This window comes from Loxodonta africana, chromosome 4 (assembly GCF_030014295.1).
Source record: "Loxodonta africana isolate mLoxAfr1 chromosome 4, mLoxAfr1.hap2, whole genome shotgun sequence".
Classification (NCBI taxonomy): Eukaryota; Metazoa; Chordata; class Mammalia; order Proboscidea; family Elephantidae; genus Loxodonta; species Loxodonta africana.
In genome coordinates, this window is record NC_087345.1 from 25,179,625 (window position 1) to 25,203,617 (window position 23,993).

The following is a 23,993-nucleotide window of genomic DNA, read 5'->3' on the forward strand; positions in this document are numbered from 1 at the left end:
ATTGGGTAATTTACAGAAATAGATTGCCAGGTCTTTCTTTCTAGTCTGTCCTAGTCTGGAAGCTCCACTGAATTCTATCCACTATGGGTGAAGCTGCTGGTATTTGAAATACCAGTGGCATGGCTTCCAGCATCATAGCAACACTGAAAGCCACCACAGTATGACAAACTGACAGACAGGTGGTGGCTTTTCTTACTAGTTTCAGCCAAATCTATTCTAATCAATTACTATAATGAATTCCTCCATTCACTTGCAAATTCTGACTGAAAGCCCATTGGGGCCGTGCCCTGAGTTGGTGATAAAGAAATAAAGATCCATGAAATAAGGACCTTACAGTTTAGGGGTTCACAGTTACATCAGGAGAGAAGACACAAAAATAAATTAGATACTGACACAAGCATAATAAAAGAATTACCAAGTCCCACAGGCAGATGGAGGAAAGACAGATGAAATCAACCTAAAACAACTTAGAGAAAGTCTTGGTTTAGCCCAGATACCCCACTAGTTTTTCCAAATTCCCAACAAATATTAATCTTTGGAATTTGGGAATAAGACATCATGACTATTTGGAAATATTAGGAATTCCTGATATCACAGCTATTTTTAAAAATACTTCCTGCCTGACAGGGAACACAACAGAGAATCCCTGATGGAGCAGGAAAACAGTAGGATGCAGACCTCAAATTCTCATCAAAAGACCAGACTTAATGGTCTCGCTGAGACTGGAGGGAACCCAGAGGTCATGGCCCCCAGACCCTCTGTTAGCCCAAGACTGTAACCATTCCCAAAGCCAACTCTTCAGACAGAGATTGGACTGGACTATAAGAGAGAAAATGATACTGGTGAGGAGTAAGCTTATTGGCTCAAGTAGACACATGAGACTGTGTGAGCAGCTCCTGTCTGGAGCTGAGATGAGAAGGCAGAAGGGGACAGAAGCTGGCTGAATGGCCATGGGGGATACAGGGTGAGAGAAGGGGTGTGCTGTCACACTGTAGGGAGACCTAAGGTCACATGACAATGTGTGTGTAAATTTTTGTATGAGAAACTGACTTGAATTATAAACTTTCACTTAAAGCACAATTTAAAAAAATATTTCCAAGGTTATATATTCTTTAGTCATCATCAAAGATGTCTAAACCTAGAAAGTGTTGTCATTTGTTTGTGCATCAGTCTCTGCATCTGTAAAACAATACTTACGCTTCACTTCCCGTTCTCCAAGACAACTATTTCATACCCCCTCCTATCTCCTCAAACCTCCAATACCCCCTCCCCCATTACCGCTTTACGCTGATGGCCTTGCTTCTTATTTTACTGAGAAAATAAAAGCAATTAGAAAAGAAACTTCTTTATCCTCCCCCATTTAATCTAGCAACCTACTGTCCCATGAATCACTCTGAATGTACTGTCCTTGCCTCTATCTAAGGCCATTCTCATCACTTGGGACTTGGAATCTATCCCCTTTTGTCTACTCAAGGCCTTGACTCAATAAAAAACGCTCCCTTGTTCACCATCGCCTGCAATTGCTTCTCTTCTATCATCTCTCCCTTACTGAAAAAAACTCCTTGAAAGAATTGTCTTTGTTGCTTACACTTCTTCCATCAGTCGTTCTTGAAAACACTCCATCTTGTTTTCAAATGAAGCATTCTTGTCAAGGTCTCTTATCAAGGTCCACAATGACCTTCATATTGGCAAATCCAAACATCAATTCCCAGTCCTTATTCTTGATCTCTTAGCTGAATTTGACATAGTGGATCTATCCTTTCAAAAACACTTTTTCCTCATGTGGCTTCTAGGATGATATAGTAGTCTCCTGATTTTCATTAGCTGCTGGGTCTTGCTTGTGGTTAAGTCTTCCTCCTCTCTTTTTTCCTATCTATACTCACTCCCAAAGAAATCTCATCTACTCTCATGGCTTTACGATGATGAGCTCCAGAGATTCATACCTTCAGCCCCAACTCCAGACAGTTATATCCAACTACCCCCAAGACACTTCCACTTGGATGTTTAAAAGGCCTACTCCCACCCCTCTCCACCTCCCCCCTCCCCCCCCCACCCAGGGTTTCCCATCTCAATAAATAAATAAATCTCACATCCTATATACAGCATGTTCTTTCAGGTCTACCTTCAAAATATATCCAGTTTTCAATTACTTCTTACCATTTCTACCACTACCCTAGACTGAGACCTAGATATTGCAATCTCTAGCCTAAAGTATTGCAGTAGCCTCCTCAGAACCTAGAAAAATCCTTTTAAAATATATGCCAGATCCCATAACTCAGCTGCTTATAGTTAGAATGACTTCCTGCAATAGTTCCGAAGTCCTTGCCATGGACTTATGGTCCTCTGTGATCTGTAGCTTGCGGCCTCTTCAGCCTCATCTCCTCTTGTTCTTTCCCTGCCTTACTCTACTCTAACCACACTAGCCTTTCTGTTCTTCCTCCAGTTGGTAAGCATGTACCTGCCTCAGGGCCTTTATACTTGCTCTTTCCTTCAGTCTTGGCTTGTTCATTCACTTTACTCAGTTCACAACTCAAATGCTGTACTCCTCAAAGAATCCTTTCTGATTACCCTGCTTCCCACTATCCTTTATTCCTTTACCCAGCTACTCCTTCCTCAGAGCATTTATCACTACATGTTGTGAATCTGTATTTGTTTATTGTTATCTCCTCTATTAAAATATAAGCTTGATTAGGGCAGGGACTTTTGTTTGCTTTGCTGCTGTATCCTCAACTTCTAGAGGAGAATTTAGCATTGTAGTAGGTACTTAATAGTGAATGAATGACTGAAAAAAAACTTGTAACATTCTGGCATCAAATGAAATGGTATCTGTGAAATCACTTCTTAAACTCTGAAGTACTAATCATTGTGTAAGCTATAAAAGCACATATTATATTTTAATAACCATTCATTAAGCAACTGCTTTGTCCCAGGTAATGTACCTGGCACTATAATTATAGGAATACGTAAGACAAATTTCCTGCTTATTCTTCAGCCGGGGATTTGGAAGGTGGGAGGGAAAGGAAGGCACATGAACAGAGGTAGGTATTATGCCAGAGGAGTCCCTGGGTGGTGCAAATAGCACGCCTGGCTGCTAAATGAAAGTTTGGAGGTACAAGTTCACCCAGAGGCACCTCGGAAGAAAGACCTGGAGATCTACCTCTGGAAACGTCAGTCATTGAAAACCCTATGGAGCAAGTGCTACTCTAGCACACACAGGTTCACAGTGAGTCAAAATCCAACGACAATGGGTTTTTTATTATTCTAGAATCATCTAGCCAAATGTTATGAAAGCACGCTGAAAGGAAGATTTATTGTACTTGGGGGGACAAAGAGTCACATTTATGCAAGGATTTGAGGGTTATGTCTGGGTTTGGCAGGCAGAGAAGCAAGAGAAAGGGTACTGTAGACAGAGGAAAGATTCCCAATGTGTGTAACGTACTATGCAATCCGCTAAAGGTCTTCTCAAGACAGCGCTTTCCTCGCTCCTACTTCTCTCTCTCACTTCAGAAGACACAGACCCTCCCAGACACCTGTTTGTTTCTCACTGTGCCCTTTTTCCTGTTGATTTTCAATGGATAAAAAAGGTTACAGCTCCATAAAGTTCATCATCTACCACTAGAGAACAAGGCAACTCTCAACTGTCCATCTTTGTCCTTCCTGTCACCAACCACATAGCTGTCCAGGAATTTCAGATACAGTTGGGTGGACGTTCGAAATCCACCTGCATAATTAATAGCTTACTAATAACAGACATATATCTAACGAAACTTTTAAATTTTTCATGTTAATTACATAAAAAGTCCTCTTACATAGTTTCGTAAAAAAAAAACAGTTTCTTACAGATTAGTTATTCAAGAGGAAGATACTCGGCTTTGGAATTTAAAGGAAAATCATGATAAAGACAGGGCAAAATAAATGGGAGGTCCAGTGCGTAACACTGAGCAGTCTATAAATATTTATTAAATGAGTGAATGATTGAATTAATTAACACGTGGGGTAATTTACAAATGTGTTGTATTCCTAGAACTGGTTTTGTAACTTAGCTGTTTTGAATTTGGGATGTGTTTTTTTGCACAATGTTATAAATGGTAATTAAGTGCCAAGAAATCCCACTAAGACTATTTTGCCCATAACGTAGCAATAAAATGCAGAAAAGTAATGGCACAGAGTAAAAACGTAATTTAAACAATTTTAAATATTGTTGTTTGAGGAAAAGTAACTTTAATCAGAAGATGAGATGGCAGATGGTATGTGAAATACGTTGTGGCAACTCCCAAAGGGAATTCTGAGCTCATTAAGATTTCTAGAGCCCAAGAGTTCTAGAGGTCATTGCCTCCTACTTCCAAGTTAAAATGGTTGTATTTCTTTCCCTTGATAAATCATATCCCTTATAGTGTTCTTACAATCAGTAATATTGTTGCTTGCTTGGTAGGCAACCAGTAACTGTTACATTTTCTTTCAGAACTGTATGGGAGGGTAGGAACAGAGCAAGAAGGGATGGGGGAAATTTCTAAGTAACTGAAAGAGTGGGAAGAGATGAGCATGTCATAAACAGCAAACATTTATTTGTTATCATGTGCCACAGTATCCAGAGTAAATGAAGGTGGTATTCTGTGCTCTCAAAGGGTTTACTGTTTTTTACTGTTTACAGACAAATATCTACACAAAGAAAGAAAAAGAGCTACTGGTAAAATACACTGGAACATCAATGCCGTGCTCAGAAAAGGGAGTGATTCTTGGGGATTGGAAACCAGGCTAGGGGAAGGGAGAGTTTGAGGAAGAAAAATTCACACGTGAGAGCATCTGGGAGATTGTATGAGGTGAAAAGAACTGAAAGGTTGTTGTAGTTCTTAGATGCTGTCAAAGTCTGTTCCAACTCACAACAACCCTATGCACAACATAACGAAACACTGCCCTCCTCTTGCACCATCCTCACAGTCATTGCAATGTTTGAGCCCATTGTTGCAGCCACTGTGTCAATCCATCTCATTGAGGGTTGTCTTAGATCTACTGCTGTTATAACAGAAATACCACAAGTGGATGGCTTTAACAAACAGAAGTTTATTCTCTCACAGTTTAGGAGGCTAGAAGTCTGAGTTCAGGGTGCCAACTCCCAGGAAAGGCTTTGTCAGTTCTGGGGAGAAGTCCTTGTCATCAATCTTCCCTTAGTCGAGGAAATTCTCCATGCAGGGACCCCTCATCCAGAGGACACGCTCCACTTCTGGCGCTTCTTTCTTGGTGGTATGGGGTCCCTCTACTCTCTGCTCGATTCTCTCCTTTATGTCTCAAAAGAGATTGACTCAAGATACAACCTGATTCTGTAGACTGAGTCCTGTCTCATTAGGATAACTTCCTTTAATCCTACCTCATTAACATCATAGGGGTTAGGATTTACAACACATAAGATAATCACCTTAGATCACAAGATGATGTACAACCACACAATACTGAGAATCATGGCCTAGCCAAGTAGACACACATTTTGAGGGGACACAATTCAACCCATAACAAGCATCTTCCTCTTTTTCAATGACCGTCTACTTTACCAAGCATGATGTCCTTCTCCAGGGACTGGTCCCTCCTGATTATATGTCCAAAGTATGCAAGACAAAGTCTCGTCATCCTCCCTTCTACAGAGCACACTGGCTGTACTTCTTCCAAGACAGATCTGTTCATTCTTCTGGCAGTCCATGGTATAGAGAATATTCTTCTCCAAGGCCATAATTCAAAGACATCAATTCTTTGGTCTTCCTTATTCATTGTCCAGCTTTCACATGCATATAAGGCAAGTGAAAATACCATGGCTTGGGTCAGGCACATTTTGGTCCTCAAGGTGACATCATTGGTTTTTAACACTTTATAGGGGTTGTTGCAACAAATTTGCCTAATACAACACATTGTTTGATTTCTTGACTGCTGCTTCCATGGGTGTTGATTGTAGGTCCACATAAAATAAATTCTTGATAACTTCAATCTTTTCTCTTTTATCATGATGTTGCTTAATGGTCCAGTTGCAAGGATTTTTGTTTCCCTTATGTTGAGGTGTAATCTGTACTGAAGGATGCAGTCTTTGATCTTCATCAGTGTTTCAAGTTCTCTTCACTTTCAGCAAGCAAGGCTGTGTCATCTGTATAATGCAGGCTGTTAATGAGTCTTCCTCCAGTCCTGATGGCCCGTTCTTCTTCATATAGTCCAGCTCCACAGATTATTTGCTGGGCATACAGATTGAATAAGTATAATGAAAGAATATAATACTGATGCACACCTTTTCTGATTTTAAACCACTCAGTATTCACTTGTTCTATTCAAATGACTACCTCTTGGTCTACGTACAGGTTCAGGAAGAGCAAAATTAAGTGTTCTGGAATTCCCATTCTTCCCAATGTTATCCATAATTTGTTATGATCCACACAGTTGAAAGCCCCTGCATAGTCAATAAAACAGGTAAAGATCCTTCTGGTATTTTCTCCTTTCAGTCAATATCCATTTGACATCAATAATGGTATCCCTCATTCCACCTCCTCTTCCGAATCCAGCTTGAGTTTCTGGCAGTTCCCTGTCAATGTACTGCTGCAACTGTTTTTGAAAGATCTTAGCAAAATTTTACTTGCATATGATATTAATAATATTGTTTGATCATTTTCACATTCTGCTGAACTGCCTTTCTTTGGAATGGGCACAAATACGAATCTCTTTCAATCAGTTGGCCAGGCAGTTGTCTTCCAAGTTTCTTGACAAAGACAAGTGAGCATTTCCAGCATTGCATCTATTTGTTAAAACGTCTCAATTGGTATTCCGTCAATTCCTGGAGCCTTGTTTTTCCCTAATGCCTTCAGAGCAGCTTGGACTTCTTCCTTCAGTACCATTGGTTCTAGATCATATACTACCTCCCGAAATGGCTGAACATCAACCAATTCTTTTTGGTACAGTGACTCTGTGTATTCCTTTCATTTTCTATTGATGTTTCCTACATCATTCAATATTTTCCCTGTAGAATCCATCACTACTGCAACTCATAGCTTGAATGTTTTCTTCATTTCTGTCAGCTTGAGAAATCTTAAGCGTGTTCTTTCCTTTTGGTTTTCTAACTCCAGATCTTTGTACATTGCATAATACTTTTGTCTTTTCAAACTGGATGGAACTTGGTAAAAAATAGAGGAAAAGGAAGAAAGACGGTGTGGGTATGATTCTACTCAAGGGGAAGAAAGAATATGGTGGGGAAAAGGTTGTTAGATGATTTTTGCATGGAGGACATAAGATGATTCAGGACAGGTTGGAACTGGCCAGAGCAGACGGGGAGTAATGGCCTTGGAGTTTTCAGGGCCATCTGTGATTAGAGTTTCAGATGACTCTTTAATATACCTAGGAGCTTCTACAGAATATAGAATTTGTATAACTGATCATATCCTTACTGTTGATTTTGGTGACATGTGTCCTATTGGACAAATCTTACCAAGGAAAAACAAAAACAACCCAAACGAATTGCCATCAAGTTGATTCCACCTCATGCTAAGTCCGTGTTGTTGGAGTAGAACTGAGCTTCATAAGGTTTCCAACGGCTAATGTTTTAGCCTTTCTTCTGAGGTGCCTCTGCTGGTGGCCTTGAACTGCTACCTTTCAGTTAGCACCTGAGCGCTTAACTGTTTGCATCATCAAGGAACTCTGGATAAATCTTACTGATTCCTAAAGAAGGAAATTCTGAAATCCTTGCCTTTTATATAAAAACACGTCAAGTTCCATTGTCTTCCTCATTGCTCTCCTTCCCTTCCTTCTTTTCTTCTCTAGATTTCATTAACTATTTGACCCTAACCAAATCACTTAATTCTCTGGGTTCCATTTCATTACCTCTAAATAACAGCGCTAGATTCTCTATCCCTTCCAATCCTAAACATTTGATTATAAAATTTCTCAAAATGTCAAAAACCAAAAACCAAACCCAGCGCCATCGAGTCGATTCTGACTCATAGTGACCCTATGGTACAGAGTAGAACTGCATCATAGAGTTTCCAAGGAGCGCCTGATGGGTTCGAACTGCTGACTCTGGTTAGCAGCCGTAGCACTTAACCACTACGCCACCAGGGTTTCTTCAAAATGTCAAGACCTCGTTATACTGCTCAAATCAAATAGTTGTGCCTTCCAAAACGGTTACTTCTGTACATCACGTGTAATTCAGTTATCCAGTTTCTTTCTAAAACAAGGTGACCTCTTTGCTCTCTGAGCTGTTTCGAGGCATTCAAATTTGTCTGGAAAAAGTGGTGTGTGAAGTTTAAGGTTTTCCTTACAGTAAAAATGGGGCGCAAGCGACAACAAAATCTTTTCGCTATCTCCTTTGCTTGAAAAGTCTGAGTAGCCACAACAGATAAAACCTTACCTTTTTACCCTGGAGTTACCCTTCTTGGAGTTTACATGCATTGGCTGGCATAAAAGTACTGGGGGGCCTTTCACCACCGGACTAACACTTCAGACCTCCACTGAGCAGCAGCGCCGGCCCCGGCGGTCCGCGGATTCCCGCCAAGCGTCGGACTCGGGAGGAAGCGGGGCAGCCACACTTCCGGTGTCCCGGCCAGGCGCTTGCCACACTTCCTGTTGATCCAGCTTGGCTGAGGGCTGTGCTGGGAGGGCCGGCGCGCGGGCGGCGGACGCTGGCCAGACGTGGACGCGCGCCGGCTGCCGCGGGCACTGAGCGTCCGCCTCTTCGCGGAAAACCACAGCACCCTCGGAGGCAGTATCGCCAGTCCTCTGTCCTTCCATCTGCCCCTTCTCCAGGCCTTGCAGCATCATGCCCGCCGTGGACAAGCTCTTGCTAGAGGAGGCGTTGCAGGACAGCCCCCAGGTACCTCCCGCCCCTCTGGGCTCCCTTGCCTGCAGGGGTGAGGCCGAGGAGGCCCCTCCAGCCCCTGGGTCCGCGCCCCTGCCCGGCACCCTTAGGGGCGCCTCCCTCCGGGGTTCCTCGGAGCTGAGGAGGGGGCGGGCCCGGCCCTGCGCCTGGGAGGGAGGACACCCCCGAGGCAGAGCTAGAGAACCAGGGAAAACCTCCCGCGGCGGGGGTCCTTGTGTCACGACCCCTTCCCAAACAATCCTACATGGAGGCTGCCGACTCCAAATCCTGGCTCCAGCATTTACCAGCTGAGTTCAGGAGAATATCTTAACTTTTTTGTATCTCACTTTTGTCATCTGTAAAATAAGGATAATGATTTTACCTGCCTCGTGGGGTTGGTAGGAGTATTGAATAAGGAAACGCCTGTAAAGCTATTAGTGTACAATGTCTGATTCACAGTAAGGAGACAATTTTATTTATTATTATTATTATTATTACTGCTACTACTGATTTGGTGAGCCAGAGAACCTGGATCTCTTTCCCAGCGGTACCAGGCTCCCTTTGGAACTGTTTTCCCATATGGGAAGAGGAAATTACAGTACCCGCCCCATTTGTCACCCCGGGGAACTTCATTAGCACACAAGAGATATAAGTCAAGTCCTTTGAGCTCTACAGACGAAACCGGGTATGTGAATGTAACGAGTGTGGCTTCATAACTCTGCATCTTTCCCCAGGGAACTTTTGTTCTCCTTCTTTTAACATTTCCCCAGCTATGTGTCTGTCCTCCTGGTTCATATCCTTGGGTCATTTAAATAAGTCTCTTTATTCCCTAGCGCCTCAACTCTGAAAAATTAGAATGGAATTAACCTGTTTTCCTTTCACAGTTTGCCCTCTTTTTTGATTCTGTTCTCTATCTCTTTTGATATACAGGAAACCCTGTGGCACAGTGCTTAAGAGCTAAGGCTACTAACCAAAAGGTCGGCAGTTTGAATCCACCAGTCGCTCCCTGGAAACCTATGGGGCAGTTCTACTCTGTCCGGTAGGGTTGCTATGAGTCAGAATTGACACAACGGCAACGGGTTTAGTTCTTTGGTTTTTTATGGACTTACCTATGCACACGCTACATCTCCCCAGTTCAGAATAACTAGTCAAAAGGGCTGTGTACTTAGTTTTTTGTGCCCATTTCTTTGTGATCCTCCATGTGTGGGCAAGAAAGGAGCTGTAAGCCAGCCGTGATTTTTTTTTCCCCTTTTGGCAAATTCACATCCACTGGTCTGATTGGCCTTTCAAAGGGCTCTTTTATACAATTCTAGTCTTCTGGGGTTTTAATTAGAGGACCAGAGACCTTGGTAGAAAGCGTGTCATCATCTTCACACCTGTCGTGTGGAGTCTGGAGATACTAAGGGTGGAATTTTTAAGGATCATTGTGAACAAGAATTTCTGTTTATAGTTGGGGAAACTGAGATGCAAAGATAGGTTGCCTTCCTAGACTGACATGGAGATGACTGAGCCAGGTTAGACAGGTCGGTTCTCTAATACTCTTAATACATGGAGAACCTGATTCTCCATGCTATCCTTACTGATAAATCACATTCCGAATTGGCTGAAAGGACGTGCCCAGCTTTGAGGAAGTAGAAAGAGAACTGATGAACAAGTCAGGAGACCTGGGTTCTTCCCACTCTGGCTCTAATACTAACTTGTCATGTGGTTTGGGCTAGTCACTTAACCCCCACCCTGTGCTCCCTCAGTTTTCTCATCTGCAGAACAATGGGCCCACAGCAGTTGATCTTTAAGGTACTTTGGAAGCGTAGCATTCTGTCACATTGTCATGGCTTGTAACTTCGAGCTGGTGTGTGGAAGAGGAGGTTTAGAGGCAATACCTTTCCTATTTAATGTTCCCCTCATGTAGAGAATTTGTCCCTGCTTTTGAGGCTTGACTGTGGTCCTGTAATCAAGCAGAAATCAGCTCTAAGTTGTAGGGCAGAACAGAAACCAATTTTAAGGAAAGTCTTTGATACTTATTGGAAACCCTGGTGGCGTAGTGGTTATGAGCCATGCTGCTAACCAAAAGGTCAGCAGTTCGAATCCAACAGGTGCTCCTTGGAAACTCCATGGGACAACTCTACTCCCCTGCAGGGTGGCTATGAGTCAGAATTGACTCGACGGCAGTGGGTTTGGTTTAGGTTTTGATAATTACCAGCTCATATTTATTTAGCCTTCTTTTTTATGTGGCCTGTGCCTCGTGCAGCTTTGCTCCCAAGGAGACTTGAAGACTTGGAGCTGGAAGGAATCTAATCCAACTCCTTGATCTTATGTGTAAAGAATAAAAACAATAGCAAATGCCTGTAGTATGCGTTTTATGTGCCAGACATTGTTCCTAAATGCTTTTACATATATTAACTCATTTAATCCAACAACCTTTGAAGTAGGTCTTCCATTAAAAGCACTGAGGAGCAGATAAATTGCCCAAGACTACACAACATACAGTGGCAGAGCCAGGATTGGAACCCAGGCTGCCTGCCTACACTGGGGATATCACTGAAGTTAACACAGCTACGTAGCACTTGCCTTTTCCGTCATCAGTGACCTAAAATGTTTCACTAAATGAAAAAGATTCTAAGAAACCATCTATTGTTCATTTCCTCTAGTTTTGTGTAAAGTAATTATGAGTCGTACCAGTCACCTGGTTGTACATGGCTAATTAAATGAACACAAAAGCTTTTGTGTTTGAACTGAGTGACCCAAGAAAAGCTGAATAGCAGTTGACTGCCCTTAGACTCATCTATTTATTTTCTCTTTTTTAGTTCAGAGGGTTGCACAATACATTGTAAAACTAGCTATGTGCATGGTATTATTTGGGCTTACCTCAACACATGAAATATGGAATGTTTTAGGGATTAAGATACTTGTCTCCATTACTGTTTGTGAGCCTCTGCCGCTCACTAGGCACTGCTAGATGCTGGGAATGTAATAAGTAAAATACAAGTGTCTGCCCTCAGCTCGTTCACAGTCTGTTCTTGGGCACAGGTAAGTAAGGCAGCAGTTGCAGTACGGTGTGAACACTGCTGTCATGGAACATAAATGCAGCTTTGAGCTCCTGTAGCTCGTACTTCTTTAGGAATGTACTCTCTTGTCCTGTAAGTAGTATGCTTTTGAGATAAGGTGAAGACAAAAGCACTGCTACTTTTTTTTTTTTTTTGCAATTAGCATAACTACAGCACCAAGAAATTAAAGACTAAATTCTAATTAAAATTATGCAGTGATTGGCCCACCTAGGAACAATCCTCTCTGTCCAAACCACACCAGAACACCTGTGATGTAGTTCCTTGGCAGACATTACAGGTGAGCGTACGACAATAGGATGACTAAGGAGAAACCAGCTCCAGTCAGCTTATATCTTGCCTCCAGGCAGGACTGTAGGCTGGGAATCAAAAGAGTGTGGTCACTGCTCAGACCTGTCCTGCTGGGATGATGGACACAGCCTCCTGCAGTGATGGAAACCTGGCATTTAGTGCCAGACACTTGGGTTTTCATCCCAGCCCTGCTGCTTCCCAGCCATGGGAGGTTGAGCAAGTTCCTTCACCGTGATGAACCTCAGTTTGATCATCTGTGATATGGATTAATGTAACACAGTATCTGCCTCATAAAGTTGGTGGAGGATTAAATGAAATAAATGTTTAGTGCCCAGCGCAGGGTCTGGCACATAGGAGGTACAGAGTAAGTGGTAGTTTTAGTTTTCTTTCCATCCTCTTTATGGAAGACATTTATGTAAGTCCTCTCTTTTTGTCTTAATTTTCACCTTCCTTTGTATTTTATTCCTAAGAGTATTAAAACCAATAAATGGGATCAGCAAAATGGCATCAGTAGTATTTTCTTAAATTAAATATCCTCAATCCAATTGTATCACCCCCTTTCTTTCCCATTCCCCTAGACATTAATTGTAGCAAAGAAAGCTGGAAGGATGCCACAATCATAATAAGCTGTAGTGGGCTTCTGCAGCATTGCGAAGGAGCCCTGGTGGCACAGTGGTTAAGTGCTCGGCTGATAACCAAAAGGTTAGCGGTTGGAACCCATCAGCTGCTCTGAGGAGGAAAGACATGGTAGCCAGCTTCCGTAAAGATTTACCATCTTGGAAGCTCTATGGGGCAGTTCTACTCTGTGCTGTAGGGTTGCTATGAGTCAGATTTGACTTGACAGCAAGGGGTTTGGTTTTGAGTTTATATAGATTACTGGAGCCTTGGTGGTGCAGTGGCTGAACACTCAGGTTGGTGGTCCAAACCCACAAGCTGCTCAATGGGAGAAAGATGTGGCAGTCAGCTTCCATAAAGATTTACACCCTTGGGAACCCTGTAGGGCATTTCTGCTCTGTCCTATAGGGTCACTGTGAGTTGGAATCAACTAGACCGCAATGGTTATGTAAACTACAGGGTCGCTGCAGCATTAACGTGAAATTATACATTGTAAAGCACTTAGTGCCTGGTGTATAATAAGCAATCACTAAAATTCGTTATCATCAGCATCATCCCTGCTGTCACTGTATGTCAAGCACTAGTTGACACTTCGTTATGAACTGCCAGAAATTCAAGCCAGATTCAGGAAAGGACATGGAACCAGGTATATCACTGCTGATGTCAGACTGATCCTGACTGAAAGCAGAGAATACCAGAAAGATGTTTACCTGTGTTTTATTGACTGTGCAAAGGATTCGACTGTGTGGATCATAACAAATTATGAATAACATTGCGAAGAATGGAAATCCCAGAACACTTAATCGTATTCATGCAGAACCTGTATTTAAACCAGGCAGTCATACGAACAGAACAAGGGGGAGGATACTGTGTGGTTAAAGTCGAGAAAGGTATGCATCAGGGTTGCATCCTTTCACCATACTTATTCAGTGTGTATGCTGAGCACATAATCTGAGAATCTGGACTGTATGAAGAAGGACATAGCATCAGGACTCATTAACAACCTACGATGTACAGATGACACAACCTTGGTTGCTGAAAGTGAAGAGGACTTCGTTTGGTGTAAATTTCTATGGTGAAAACACCATAAAGATTTACACCAAGCTATGGTGTTTTCATTCACCTCATATGCATGCGAAAGCTGGACAATGAATAAGGAAGACTGAAGAAAAATTGATGGCTTTGAATTATGGTGTTGGTGAAGGATATTGAATATACCATGGACAGCCAGAAGAATGAACAAATCTGCGCAGGAAAAAGTACAGCCGCAATGCTCCTTAGAAGCAAGCATGATGATACATCATCTCACATACTTTGGACATGTTATCAGGAGGGATCAGTCCCCGGAGATGGACATTATGCTTGGTAGAGGGCCAGGGAAGAAGACGAAGACCTTCAATGAGGTCCATTGACAGAGTGGTTGCAACAGTGGGCTCAGGGATAACAATGGTCATGAGGATGACACAGGACCCGGGTAGTGTTTCATTCTGTTGTACATAGGATCACTGTGAGTCGGAAGCGACTCAACGGCATCTAGTAACAACAGCAATAATCTTATTTACCTGGCTTATTAGTGCTATAGCCTAGATTTGGACCTTGTAGCGACATGCTCTCAAGGTAATTACAGATCCTTTGAGAGACCTGAGTGGACGGTAAACTCCTGGAGAAGATAGAGTCGGTTCTTCTCACCTTTGAATCTCAATACCCAGCACACTGTTTAATTAAATGTTAGGCAATGGCCGGGATGAATGAATGGATATTGAATGACAGACCCCCTCCCCAGTGTAGGTTCTGAGAATGTTTTCAACAGTATGTTTTGTCTTTTTCTCACATAATTTTTTCAAATATTTTAAAAACCAAACCCACCATGCTCAAGTCGATTCCAACTCATAGGAACCTTATAGGACAGAGTAGAACTGCCCTGTAGGGTTTTCCAAGGCTATAATCTTTGCGGAAGCGGACTACCACATATTTCTCCCACAGAGCAACTAGTAGGTCAAACCACCAGAGTTTCAGGTAGCAGCTGAGCACTTTAGCCACTGTATCACTAGGGCTTCTAAATATTTTCAGGAGTTGTAGTAGTGAATTCTAAACCAGTGTTTTTCACCTACCAGTCAGGATCCATTAGTCCGTTATGAAATCCACAGCCGGCATTTTGGTTACAAATGGGTAGAACAAAATTGAATTGAACAGAACAGAATAGAATCGAATAGAAAAAAATCAGTGTGATAAATGTTGTTTAGGTCTTGATGTGAAATGTATTTCTTACTGTGGATTATAATAAAAATATTTGAAGAACCCTGTTCTGACTCACTCATTGTACACAACGAAAGCTCTGTGATGGTGTTTTGCTCTCGTTGGGAGCGCTTTTTAAAAATTATCTTACAGTTGATTTATTCATTTACTTGTCCTTCATTTGTAGCATTGTGGTTCTTCTGTCGTTAAGAATTGGTACAGAAGAAAGTACATTGATCTCAGAGCAGTTATTTTTGCCCTTAAGGACACTGGGCAAAGCTGACATAGGCCTTTTCTGTTGTGAAGTACACCAGTTTTTGGAATTTAATCAGGGGTAGAACATGTGTGGTAGGAGGGAACCATCCAAATGCCTGAGTTCCTATTCCAGTTTATTGGGAATGCTTTGGGGTCAGTTATTGCTCGCTTACCCCAAGTAGGTTAGAAAAAGAAGGAATTGAAATTTAATTTCAGGGAGATAATGAGCCTTAATGGATTGTTGTTTGTAAAGTGCTTTGGTATCACCTCATTAAAGGCATTTCTGTAGCTTAGGCTCTATTCTAAGCCTGATGGGTTATTTTCTGAAGTAAAGATCCCATTATCACTGAAGTAGTAGTCCCTCGAGTAGATGTGGTCTCTTACATAACACCTTGATAGCTCTTCATACGCCATCCGATATACTCTTTAGTGTGTGCCAGGCACTGTGCATGAAAGCAACAGCAAATACCCTTCCTCTAAGGACGTTGCTCAGCTGCTTTCAGAGCACTGAGTAGTCATTCTTCCCGAAAGAACCGAGCTAGCATTCTTGTTAAGTTACTGTTTGAGTCTTGTGCCCAGAGCTATTGCTGCTGAGTCCAGGGTTTGTGAAATTTCCTGCACATGAGTTTAAAAGTTAGTTGCATAAAATATGACAAAAAACATGGGAATTGACTGTAATGTCTTAAGAGGAAAAAATGACACATTACTGCAAGATGTCCAAGATTGCAGAAAAGCAGACAGATGGTTAACTGCCGGGGTAATTACCCTCCAGCAGAGTTGGAGTCCTGACCACACCCCAGGTACACAGATAGGCCTAACCTCTTGTTTAGTTTATGGACTTGAAGAGAGAGGCTGCCCTTTTTTTTTAAATTGTGCTTTAGGTGAAAGTTTACAGCTCAAGTCAATCTCTCATACAAAAATTTATATATACATTGTTACGTGACCCTAGTTGCTATCCCTGTAATGTGACAGCACACTCCCCCTTTCCACCCCATATTTCCCGTGTCCATTCAACCAGCTCCTGTCCCTTTCTGCCTTCTCATCTCGCCTCTGAACAGGAGCTGCCCATTTAGCCTCCTGTATCTACTTGAAATAAGAAGCATACTCTTCACGAGTATCATTTCATGTCTTATACTCCAGTCTAATCTTTGTCTGAAGAGTTGGCTTCAGGAGTGGTTTTAGTTCTGGGTTAACGAGAGTCTGGGGTCATGTGTTCTGGGGTTCCTCCAGTCTCAGACCATTAAGTCTGGCCTTTTTACTAGAATTTCAATTCTGCACCCCAGTTTTCTCCTGCTCCATCAGGGACTCTCTGTTGTGTTCCCTGTCAGGGCAGTCATTAGTGGTAGTCATGCACCATCTAGTTCTTCTGGTCTCAGGATGATGGAGTCTTTGGTTTATGTGGCCCTTCTTGTCACTTGGACTAGTATTTTCTTTTTTTCTTTGGTGTTCTTCATTCTTCTTCGCTCTAGGTAGCTTGGGACCAATTGATGCATCTTAGATGGCCTCTCACTAGCTTTTAAGACCCCAGATGCCACTCACCAAAGTGGGATGCAGAACATTTTCTTAATAAACTTTGTTATGCCAGTTGACCTAGATGTCCCCTAAAACCGTGCTTCCCAGACCCCCGCCTCTACTACTCCATCCCTCGAAGTGTTTGGTTGTATTTGGGAAACTTCTTAGTTTTTGGCTTAGTCCAGTTGTACTGACTTCCCCCGTATTGTATGTTGTCCTTCCCTTCACCTAAGATAATTCTTGTCTAGTATCTAGTTAGTGAATACCCCCTCCCTCCCTCACCACCCTCGTAACCATCAAAGACTGTATTCTTCTGTGTTTAAACCTTTTCTTGAGTTCTTATAATAGTGGTTTCATACAATATTTGCCCTTTTGCGACTGACTATTTTCACTCAGCATAATGCCTTCCAGATTCATCCCTGTTATAAGATATTTTGTGGGTTCATCATTGTTCTGTATCGTTGCATAGTATTTCATTGTGTGAATATACCATAATTTGTTTACCCATTCATCCATTGATGGGCACCTAGGTTGTTTCCATCTTTTGCTATTGTGAACAGTGCTGCAGTGAACATGGGTGTGCATTTATCTATTTGTGTGAAGGCTCTTATTTCTCTAGGATATATTCCAAGGAGCAGTATTGCTGGATCATACAGCAATTCTATTTCTAGCTTTCTAAGGAAGCACCAAATCGATTTCTGAAGTGGTTGTACCATTTTACGTTCCCACCAGCAGTGCATAAGTGTTCTAGTCTCTCCACAACCTTTCCAACATTTATTATTTTGTGTTTTTTGGATTTTTTTGTTGTTGTTGGGGTGAGATGGTATCTCATTGTAGTTTTGATTTGCATTCCTATAATGGCTAATGATCATGAACATTTCTTCATGTATCTGTTAGCTGCCTGAATGTTGTTAGTGAAGTGCCTATTCATATCCTTTGCCTATTTTTTAATTGGGTTGTCTTTATCTTGTTGAAGTTTTACAATATCTTGTAGATTTTAGAGATTAGGCCCTGATCAAATATGTCATAGCCAAAAATTTTTTCCCAGTCTGTAGGTTGTCTTTTTACTCTTTTGGTGAAGTCTTTTGATGAGCTTAAGTGTTTGATTTTTAGGAGCTCCCCGTTACCTAGTTTCTCTTCAGATGTTTGTGCATTGTTGTGTTTTGTATACTGTTTGTGCCATGTATTAGGGCTCCTAGCATTGTCCCTATTTTTTCTTCCATGATCTTTATTGTTCTAGATTTTATATTTAAGGTTTTGATCCATTTTGAGTTAGTTTTTGTGCATGGTGTAAGGTATCGGTCTTGTTTCATTTTTTTGCTGATGGAGATCCGGTTATGCTAGCATCATTTGGTAGACTGTTTTTTCCCCATTTAACGAACATTGGGCCCTTGTCAAATATCAGCTGCTCATAGGTGGATGAATTTACATCTGGGTTCTCAATTTTTTTCTGTTGGTCTGCGTATCTGTTGTTGTACCGGTATCAGGCTGTTTTGACTACTGTGGTGGTATAATAGGTTCTAAAATGAGGTAGTGTGAGGCCTTCCACTTTGTCCTTCTTCAGTAATGGTTACCTGGGGTCTCTTCCTTTTCTATACTAACTTGGTGATTTGTTTCTCCATCTCATTAAAAAATATCATTGGAATTTGGATCGGGATTGCATTGTATCTGTAGATCACTTTGGGTAGAATTGACATTTTCACAATACTGAGTCTTCCTATCTATGGAGGCTGCTCTTTTAACACCTTTTTTATTGGATGGACTTTATTGGTGCTTAGAAAGTCGCTAACACTAGGACAGATAATAGCCCTTCAATACTAATCTTTTAAAAATTTGATTTTCCTACTCTGATATTCAAATTGTATTTAACTGCTCCTGTGCTGTATAGTCTATGAAGGATTAGAAAAGGAGTTTTAAATTAAAGATCCAGGAATCAACATGTACTGGTATTAATAATAAAGTCAGAGAACAAGCACCTTCTCCCCATTTTAATTTGTATGTATGTGTTTTCTACCTCCTTTGTTTAACTTTTCCATTTAGAAATAAAATTGACTTTTCTTTTCTTGCAGACTCGCTCTTTACTGAGTGTATTTGAAGAAGATGCTGGCACCCTCACGGATTATACCAACCAGCTGCTCCAGGCAATGCAGCGTGTCTATGGAGCTCAGGTATGCTGCTGCCCCCTCACCTGGAGAGGAGCAGAGTAACAGCTCTCTGCCCTCATCTTGAATTTCTCTCAGGAGGTTGAGGAATTTGACTCAGAAAAACACTATCTAAAATTTTGAAATAAAATCAGAATTGTTTCTCTCATTTCTTTTCACTTCAAAAAACTAAGGATAGTCTGTTTTCGTTGCTCAAGAAAGAGAATAATTTTCCTGTAACTAGGTACAGTAGAGAGGGACCACATAACTGCTTATAATTTTTTTTTTTTAATTCAACTCCAAAGGGAAACATTTGAGTCTCCTCTTTCTACTTGTGAATGAGTGGGTTCAGTATTGGATACGTGTTCTTTATCTTTCTCATAAATGGGCAGTCTTAGATGTCAACGTGGGAGGGTAGATATGTTTTTTCAAGTGCTTCCGCTGAAAAGACTTGAGTCACAGCTCTGAAACTAGTGGGTGGCTTCTTTGTTTTGAGGAACAAACATCTCTGGCTTGAAAAACCAAGGAAAATAAATTGCTGAGTAGCAAAAGTAAATCATTTTAAGATTAAGAAGTGCCCATGTGTGTTACTTCCTGAAAGAATGCATGTGAGTTAGCTAGAAATAAAATTCTTTATGTTACAGATTGTCTTAGTTATCTAGTGCTGCTGTAACAGAAATTCCACAAGTGTATGTCTTTAACAAACAAATTTATTCTCTCACAGTTTAGGAGACTAGAAGTCTGAATTCAGGGTGCCAGCTCTAGAGGAAGGCTTTCTCTCTCTGTTGGCTCTGGAGGAAGGTCCTCATCTCCTTTCAGCATTTGTGGGCCTGGCATTCCTTGGAGGTCTCCAAGTGTCTTGGCATCAGTCTTACCCTGGCTCTAGGAGGTTCTCAGCACAGGGACCCTGGATCCAAAGGATATGCTCTGCTCCCAGGTCTTCTTTCATCATGGTAGTGAGGTCCCTCCTCTCTCTGCATACTTCTCTCTCCTTTGATCTCTTCTAAGACAAAAGTTGTGACTTAGGTAAGGTGATGACTTGAATAAGGGTGTGACTTGAATAAGGCAGTGTGACTCAAGATACACCCTACCTTAATCCCACCTCATAAAAGTTCTAGGATTTAAAATGGGGAATATTTACATAATATCACAAAATGCAGGATGATTACATCAGATGAAAAAATGGAAGACCATTACACAATACTGGGTGTCATAGATTGAATTGTGTCCCCCCAAAATATGTGTCAACTTGGTTAGGCCACGATTCCCAGTATTGCGTGGTTGTGCTCCATTTTGTGATTTTTGTATGTGTTATAAATCATAATTTCTGCCTGTGATTAAAGAGAATTAGGATGGGACATAATACCCTTGCTCAGGTCACATCCCTGATCCAATGTAAAGGGAGTTTCCCTGGAGTGTGGCCTGCTTCACATTTTTTCTTACAAGAGATGAAAGGGAAGCAAGCAGAGAGTTGGGGACCTCATACCACCAAGAAAGCAGTGCCAGGAGCATAGCATGTCCTTTGGACTTGGGGTTCCTGCGTGGAGAAGCTCCTAGGCCAGGGGAAGATTGATGACAAGACCTTCCTCCAGAGCTGACAGAGAGAGAAAGCCTTCCCTTGCAGCTCATGCCCTGAATTTGGACTTCCCACCTACTAGAGTATGAGAAAATAAATCATCTACTTGTGGTATTTCTGTCATAGCAGCACTAGATGACTAAGACACTGAGAATCATGGCCTAATCAAGTTGACACATATTTTGGCGGGATACAATTTAATCTATGACACACATCAAAATATGGCAACTAGTCTTTCTCATTATTGATCCCTTGGTGACTTAAATCTATATGTGTTAATATGTTTCTGTCTTACTGATGATATCAAAGACATACTGTATTTAGTAGTATATAGCTCTTGATACTTATATATAATTTATTATTATTCTTGTTCTATTAATCACTAATTTATTTATGCAAAGGAGCCCCGGTGGCACAGTGGTTAAAGCACTCAGCTGCTAACCAAAAGGTCAGCAGTTCAAACCCACCAGCACTCCGCAGAAGAAAGATGTGACAGTCTGTTTCTGTAAAGATTTACAGCCTTGGAAACCCTGAGGAGCAGTTCTGTTCTGTCCTGTAGTGTTGCTGTGAGTCCGAATCGACTTGACGGCAATGGGCCATTTATCTAACAGATAGTTGAATAACTGTGTGTGAGGCATAGTTGTAAGTTCTGGGGATAGGTCAGTAAACAAAAATTCTTGTCCTGTGGAGCTTATATTTTTTGTGAGGGGAGATAGACAATGAACAAGATAAATACATAAATATGTAAAGTATATAGTGTGTTCGATTGTATCCACCATGAGCATGGGGATGATGCAGGACCAGGCGAGAGTTTCGTGCCATTGTGCAGGAGGTCACCATGAGTCAGGGGCCGACTGGACAGCAGCTAACAATAGCATATAGTGTGACAGTAGTTGATAAGTTCTGTGGAGAAAAATTAACCTGGGAAGGGGGGCGGGGACTGTCAGTCTAAATAGGATAGCCTGTTGAGAAGATGACATTTGAATAAGACCCAGAGAGATAAGTGAATGGACTGCGTAGCTCTCTGAAGAGAGAAAGTTCAAGTGCTTATTTTTATTGATGATAAATGAATTGATAAAAGATACTTTCATGGAAGGTTACTTAGTTTTGGGTACGTGTGTATATAATTGTTGACAAATAGCCTTTATGAGAGAGACAACTTTGAAATACAGGTGGTAATCATTACAAACTATTTGAGAAGAATGAGAAAGATGATTTTGAAAGGTAGGAAAAGTATTTTCAAGAAAGGGTTCTGTTATGACTGTCGTTAGGATTGTTATTGTTGTTGTGTGCTGATGAATTGATTTCGACCTTATATGATAGAGCAGAACTGTTCCTAGGGTTTCCTAGGCTGTATTCTTTACAGCAGCAGTTCACCAGGTCTTTTCTCACATGGATCGGCTTGTGGGTTCCAACCGCCAACCTTCTGGCTAGTAGCTGAGTGCTTAACCAATGTGCCACCAGGGCTCCTTTTATTAGGATTACTGTAATGAGATTTCTTATAAAGAATAGTATGGACTATGCAATGGGGATCATGCATTTTAAACTGTATAAAAAAAAAATAGGGAAGACTTTTCGTGAAACGCAGTAGGTAGTCAATAAATGCTTGAATGGAATTAAGCATTTATATAACATATATTTGAGTGCCAGCTATAGGTTAGGTACCTGGAGATTATAGAAGTAGACTCAGTTCCTGCAATCAGCTTGTTTACAGCTGAACTGAGAGACAGACAGCCAACTACCAGAAGTTTTAGGGGAGCTAGGAGAGTCACCAACCCAGAGGATTTGCACTGGGCACCGAGAAGGAGGATGATTGTGATAGTTGTGATTTATTGAATACTTCATAGCTTCCAGGCAGGCACTGTTTCAGAGGCTTTTACATTAATTATCTCATTTAAATTCCTCAACAATTCTGTGATGTGGGCATTGTTATTATTCTCTATTTATAGGTCAAGAGACTAAGGAATTTGAAGATGAGTAACTTGTCCAAGTCCACCCAGTCAGTACATTGGAGAGGAAGTCTACAGCCCAAGCCCAAACCCTTAATACTAATAATGGGGATGGTTGCCTGAACTAGGGAAGTGACAGTAGCTATGGAAAGAAGTGGTTGGATTTCAGAAGTGTTTAGAAGGCAGATTGGTGGTATGAAGAGGTAGGGTGAGTAAGGGATAACCCAGCTCTTTGCCTTGAATGGAGTGCATAGATGGTAGAGCCTGGCAAGAAGAACAGGGTGTGTGTTGGGGGTGAGGGATGGGAGGAGGCAGCTCATACTTCCAAGACTGATTTTGAAGTGTCCATGGGGGATTTTTTATGGGGGATTAGGAAACCCTGGTGGCATAGTGGTTAAGAGTACACCTGCTAACCAAAAGGTTGGCAGTTCGAATCTACCAGGTGCTCCTTGGAAACCCTATGGGAGCCATTCTACTCTGTCCTATACAGTCACTGTGAGTTGGAATTGACTTGACAGTAGTGTTTTTTTTTTTAAATAATGGTGCATTAAAGTGGGAAAAGATGTCTTGAAAGTTCAGATCCAGAGTTCAGGGCTGGAGATGTATATTTGTAAACTGTGTAATGTTATACAAGTGTAAATTATTAATTAGATCTCATTTTGACTACCAAAAGAATGAAGTACTCATTTGTGATTTTGTTTGTTTGATTTGGTAAGACATTCAGAATTCAGGGTCATGAGTACTTTGTTGATTTTTTTAAAGCTATGTTTATTCATATTATATGTTTTTGTATTTTTCCTGAAACATTTTTAACGTAACAAAAATAGGGATTTTTACTGGGCTTATACCTGAGCTTGTTTGCTCTTCAGTGGTTTGAATATTGTCATTAAATGATTTGTCTCCTATTTGAGGCCTTAAAGGCCCAAAGCTCAAAGGAGTGTATTTCTGCCACCCCCAAGAGTCTCTGTTCTGCCTTTCCATGTCTGTCAGAATCATTTACTTGGAGATATCCAGACACCCTATTATGCCTTTTTTTTTTTTTTTTTGAACTAGAAAACTACATTTTGCCAAAATTAAGTTGGTCTTGCATTCCAAGAGGCTATAACCAGCTTTTAATTCACACCACATGACCATCACGTGGGTACTCCTACTGGCCAGAAACCCATTCCCCTGCCTCACAGTTTCCTGCAGCAGATGCTAGTGAGAATGTCCGGTCAGCGCTGCCAAACTCAGCCACTGATTCAAACAGTGATCAGCTGTATTCACGTTGGCTGGGTGAGGGTCAGTTGGGTTTTCAGGTTTCTTTGAAAGCTCGTGTTATTTTTTTAGTTTAAAAAAAAAAAAAAATTCTGACTCCTCTTTGATCAGTTTGTTTGGGTGTATATTAAGGTAGTAAAACTTCTCAATGTCTTCACTGAAGTTTTTCTTCCCTAAGTTATGTTTTCTTGGTTTAATATCACTTTATTTTTTAAAGACTGTGCCCCCAGGCATGCTGAATTAGATTTAAAAAAAAAAACCAAACCCAGTGCCGTGGAGTCG

General features: G+C 41.3%; 1 protein-coding gene across 2 annotated transcripts in view; it reads left to right on the forward strand.

Annotated features, from left to right (window-relative positions):
* Positions 1-8,624: 8,624 nt before the first annotated feature.
* Positions 8,625-23,993, forward strand: part of APPL2 (adaptor protein, phosphotyrosine interacting with PH domain and leucine zipper 2) — a 64,217-nt gene continuing 48,848 nt past the window's right edge. For both annotated transcript variants that reach the window (XM_010599895.3, XM_010599901.3), the window contains exons 1-2: positions 8,625-8,833; positions 18,858-18,956. In XM_010599895.3, coding sequence (XP_010598197.1) covers positions 8,780-8,833; positions 18,858-18,956 — 153 coding nt within the window. In that variant the 5' untranslated portion in view covers positions 8,625-8,779. The remainder of the gene's footprint in view (positions 8,834-18,857; positions 18,957-23,993) is intronic.